Raw genomic sequence first — 5,769 nt, 5'->3', positions numbered from 1 at the left:
ATTGTCATATGGGTATTTTATTAAAATAGAGAATAGGGAGAGATTGCTGTGGAATGGAGAGATGTAAAGACATTAACGGAAACTGAAGGTTCTATGAAGTAGAGTTAAGGAGTGAGATAATTCTTTGAATTCTGGTTAATATTGAGCCATGAGAGGAGATAGACTATTAGGGTGGATGGACTGAAAGAAAATCAACTTATTCGACCACATTTTGAATGAAATTGTGTAATGAGAGTTAAAAATAGTTTTAGATCAAACAAAATAGGACTTTAAAGGTGAAATAAGTTTATATTTAATTCAAAAGATAATTGGAGACACTTCAGTTTACTGTAAGGTGAAAAATGTTTAATGTGAGGTGAAAAGTCAACAAAGTATTTTTCAATTTTTCAAATTTTTCAATATGCTTAATTTTATTCCAGTCATTGAATAAAATCTAAGTTCAACTCAATTCAGATTGATTAATTAAAAAGGCATTATTTCTTTTTCTAGGGGAGAACCATGTGTCTTTTGACATTTGACAATGCATATGTTATCTCTTTTCAAATGCACATACTATTTCAAATTGGTTTTATATGCATAACATCTAATATAATGTCTGACATACCATAGATATTTAAGAAATGACTATTAATTCACTGATTGTGGCAATGTCAGTTCAGTAGATGTCTCTTTGAATTGTCCAAGGAACTGATTTTTAACAGAGTGAGAAATGTCAAATATGAAGATGCTAAAAAAACATTAAATAACACTAAGAATCCACAAAGTACCTGATAGAATGGGACACTTATGCCGATGTCATATGATGAAATTTCATAACAAATAATGTATAAAAATATTTGTTTTAGAACAATGGCTACTTATTTGAAGGATAAGAAAAATCCTGGCAAAAAAAGCAATTGTTTGAAATAAGATTTAAAAATTATTGAACTGGAAATCCAAAGGATGACAAATAAAAAACTTATGAGATCTTGTCCCATATAAAGAAAAAAATTATTTTATAAGAATAATTATATGATTAATTCTCTTCACTAAGGTAAGAATGCATCTAGCCATTTGTTTTCTGTTTTTAAAGTTATTCAAGCCAAGCTTTATGTTGTTATGTTAAATGTTTATCATGCAGGAGACAATGCTCAGTACATAAATCACATTAGGTGCAATATCAGTTGTCTTGTAGGTGGAGAACATTGTCAAATTTTAATGGTGATTAGGTCCAAAAGAAAAACTGGGAACAAAGAGTAAAAAGTTTAAAAAGTACACTTTAGAATTAATGCCAAGATGAGGAAGAGAGAGAAACACAGAGAGAGACAGAGACAAAGCGATAGAGAGAAACAGAGACAGAGGGAGAGATTGATTTCTTAATAATGAGATATGGAAAAAATTCAATTATCATTAGAATTATCAAGGATGTAAGCACTTCTCTCAATGATAGTTCACAAATATAAGAAGCTGGAGAATTCCTTTGTCACATGAGTTGTAATGGGGACTATTTTCCTAGTATATGATTGATTAAATGACTGCTAACATCCCTTTTGACTCTGAAATTTGGTGGTTTTGCAATTCTATGGCTAATACAATTAAAATGAACTTGAAATCATAGAATACTGAAAGTCAATGAGAACATATTACTTATCTCTAGACCAAATAAGAACATTCATTTATAGAAAAAGATAGTTGACACAGAATGATACATTGATTTGCTTACTATGATTTCATTAATTTTCAAACTGGAATACAGAGAAAAAAATGGCAGAATCAAATATCAGCATGGTGATGGAATTCATTCTCCTGGGATTTTCTGACCTTCCAAGCCTCCAAGGGTTTCTCTTTGGCATCTTTTCAATCATCTACACAAGTATACTGGTAGGAAATGGCCTCATCATTATTATTACCAAAGTTACTGCTGCTCTCCAAACCCCCATGTACTTTTTTCTTGGAAATTTTTCTTTTTTAGAAATCTGCTACACATCAGTGACTATGCCAAGAATGTTGTCAGACCTTTGGACACAGAAGAAAAATATTTCTTTAGTAGCTTGTGCTGTGCAACTTGGTTTCCTCCTTACTCTAGGAGCCACCGAGTGCTTGTTCCTGACTGTGATGGCCTATGATCGTTATGTGGCTATCTGTAAGCCGCTCTACTATCCTCTCATCATGAACCCCAAAAAGTGTAATCAGCTGGTGACTGGAGCCTGGGTCATTGGAATTCCAATTCAGATAGCACAAACATGGCAGATATTCTCTCTGTCTTTCTGTGGGTCTAATAAACTCAATCATGTTTTCTGTGACATTCCCCCAATATTGAAACTGGCTTGTGGAGATACTTCTATGAGTGAGCTATCTGTTTTTTGCGGTGCTATTATCTTTGTTACCTTTCCTGCACTGTTGATATTCTGGTCTTACAACAATATCATCAAGACCATCCTGAAGCTACCGTCTGCCATGGGGAGACGCAAAGCCTTCTCTACTTGTTCCTCTCACCTGATAGTTGTGGGCCTTTTCTATGGGTCTGCTATTATTGTGTATTTGAGACCTAAGTCTAGCCACTCACCAGGAGTAGACAAAGTACTTTCCCTGTTTTATACTATTGTGACCCCACTCTTTAATCCTCTGATATACAGTCTGAGGAACAGGGATGTCATTGCAGCAATAAAACAACTAGTACCAAAATGACTTGGCTAAGTTAAATCCATGGGTTCTATCTTCTTGTGTTTTAGTCTTATAGTGCTTGGAAATTTCTATCTCCATGACCTTCAATGCATCAGCTACATTTTTGCAGAAAATTCTTTTTATTTATAATATAATCTCTTCTCCTTCTTTCCTTTTAGACTCCCTAGTTTATGCCTATGTTTCTAAATGAAGTCCTCCTTTATTCCCTCAAATGTTAGTGCTATTCATTACTATCAAATTTGCACATTTCATATATATATATATATATATTTTTTTCTCTCCTAGTCTATGTGGAACTGCAGCCATTTCATAATTGTTTTTGTATCTGTCCAAGAACTAATGAAGTTATTCAATAATTATTGACTGATTCAGTGATTATAATTTTTTCATACCTGTCTTAAATCATCCCAAGTCAATTCTTCTCAATTATAGGGCTATAATTTTGTTATCATTTATTATATATTTTAAGGACACATTTAGAAAAGATAGTGAATAAGTACAGAAATTGAAGAAGAAATTTTACAACTATGGAAAAACAGATGGACTAGTTGGATGGTGGAATGTAAAGCATGAATAAATAAACTAATTTTTTTCTGAAAAGATTTTTAGTTCAATAATTTTTAATTGAGCATGAGATATCCTTTTGTCTTTCTCTTAACTAAAAAAACATACATACTCACAGACACATCAATGTGTATAATTAATGTATTTTTATAGACACATGTTTGAGTAAGCAATACAATTATATTTATGTTTTTATCTATATATGTCAATAGAAAAGTCTATTAAAATTAGACATAATTGATATAACTATATTAATGATATATTTAAGAATATCTTCTATTTCTATTTTAACTATATTTATATATATATTTGTATATCTGCATACATCCTTATTTATATATGTTTACAGACAGAAAGAAAGGAAGAAACTTGAATCTAAATTCATGTATAGATTTTGATGCTACTTTGATATAGAATCTGATGATTTATGGGTTGATCCAAGAAGAAAGGTCTTTTGAAATCTTTTATTTGTTGATGTTTCAAACAATATTATAAGAAAATCATTTGAAGTTTGACCTTTTAAAAATATTTAAGCATATAGTCTCCAAAATGGATTTTTGTGCATAATACAAAGCAGAGAAAAATATTAAATAAATGCTGTTGATTTAATATGAATGTGAAGTATTTATTATTACAAGTTAATGTATCTACAAAATAATAGTACAAGTTTGCAATCATTAATAGCACTGAGAAAATCTGTACATTTCTTATTCTTACTAGCATTGAATTTCATCTTTCACCTTTTTACCAGCTTATTGAGTATCAGAAGACATTTAAACTGTGAATTTTTATTATTCCAAATTTATTTTAATGTTTTTATTATAAATTCTCATTCTCCAAAGTCATAACATATCTTAAAGCAATTATCATTTTACATTTCTTCAATTTAATACTGATCTTCAAGGTTAAATTTGATTTCTTGGCTACTTACAGTTTTTTAGGGGAATCCACTACTTTTGAATTTTTTCTATTCTTTCTTTATTCTAGACAGTTAGAAGTAATAAAAGTTGTGCACCTTTAAGTAACAATCTATTTAATTCAGTTTATGTCAAATAAAATCTTGAAAATTCTTACTTAGTGAAAATGTCCACATAATATTTAATTAACAGATTGTGATCAGTCTAATCAATATTGTCATTATTCATTTGTAAATTGATAATGTATTGGATATGAACTTTAAATGTATCCTTATTAAACAATTTGTAGGTGAACAAAAATCATTCTCTTACATGATTACATATATTTTACTTATTCTTTGAAAATCTATGGGGAAAAGGATTCCACTGTTGATCCAAGATAACCACTTTTCTCATCTTTTCATCTAGTCATTCATTTGGGTTCTTGGTTCATTTCTCTGGTTTTATTAAAGAGAATTGAGCTCTTACAGTAGTAGTGCATTAACATTTGTGTCATTTCAGTTGTATTTCATAGATGAAGAACAGAGGCAAATAGGATTAAGTGACTTTCTTATGGTAACGTAGGTATATCTGAGTCCAGATTTGAACTCAAAAAGATAAGTTTTCTTGACTTGTTCCATCACTCTATTTGCTGTACCACCTAAACTTTCACAGAGTAGGCATTTAATAAATATTTGTTGATTTATTGATTTTATGTGAATAATCAGGCACCCTGTTATTATTACAAGGAAGGAAAAGAGCTTTCCTCAATTTTGTGATTCATCTCATCTCAAAAAAGCCATTATCAAAAGATTCAATGAGCATAAACAACCTTTTCTTCTTTCATCTGTGGTACACTGTGTCAATACCTTTGACTACTAACCGATTATAGAGGTAAGATAGATGGAGATAGCACTGAGTTCTCAATTTTGTAATTAGTCCTGCTTAACTACCAGATGCTGGTATACATCTTCCCATACTTAAATATCTATGAGGTTTCCCACATTCATAGCTTTTTAAAATCTTCTCCTCAGACTTTTCCTATTTGATTAATAGGATACTTAGTCAAAAATAATAATGATGATAATAATGATAATAATAAAAGCAGCAATAGCATAGCACTTTAAGATTTTCAAAGCACATAATTGTAAAATTTTAATTTACTTATATATTTATTATAATTTTAAAACTCTAATTTTCAGAGGCTGAAACTGATGCAAAAACAGGATTGAATGACTCACTTAACTAGGGTCATTCAACTAATAGTCTCTGTTAGGATTTACATCAATCTGATCTTGACCCTAACTTTGGTGCTCTCTATCCTTTACTCCATTCATGTTCATAAGGAGAAGGAAACATGAATTTCAATTCCAAATCTCACACAATAGATGGTTGACTATAAATAAGTTATCTTACTCATTAGATACTTAAATTTCGCTCCAGGTTAAAAAAAGGACAAAAAATTTGATACCTCCTTAGGAGGACTCATAAACTTCAGGTGAAATAATGTATTAAAGAGCACCACAAACCTTAAATCATGCTATAAATTCCACTTATTATATATCCATATTATTTTTAATACATTCACCAAAGAAAGAAACAGATGAATATAATTTTCACTATTCCAAGAAATGTAAGTATTGCT

At 30.3% G+C, this 5,769-nt stretch overlaps 1 protein-coding gene across 1 annotated transcript; it reads left to right on the top strand.

The window, feature by feature from the left end:
- The first annotated feature begins 1,740 nt into the window (after positions 1–1,740).
- On the top strand, positions 1,741–2,667 carry LOC141516904 (olfactory receptor 10AG1-like). The gene has a single exon (XM_074227859.1). The coding sequence runs from the start codon at positions 1,744–1,746 to the stop codon at positions 2,665–2,667; it is 924 nt and encodes a 307-aa protein (XP_074083960.1). The 5' UTR covers positions 1,741–1,743.
- Positions 2,668–5,769: the final 3,102 nt, after the last annotated feature.

Source organism: Macrotis lagotis, chromosome 3 (genome assembly GCF_037893015.1).
Source record: "Macrotis lagotis isolate mMagLag1 chromosome 3, bilby.v1.9.chrom.fasta, whole genome shotgun sequence".
Classification (NCBI taxonomy): Eukaryota; Metazoa; Chordata; class Mammalia; order Peramelemorphia; family Peramelidae; genus Macrotis; species Macrotis lagotis.
Note: the sequence above shows the minus strand (reverse complement) of the source record. Positions and strands in the feature narration are given on the sequence as shown.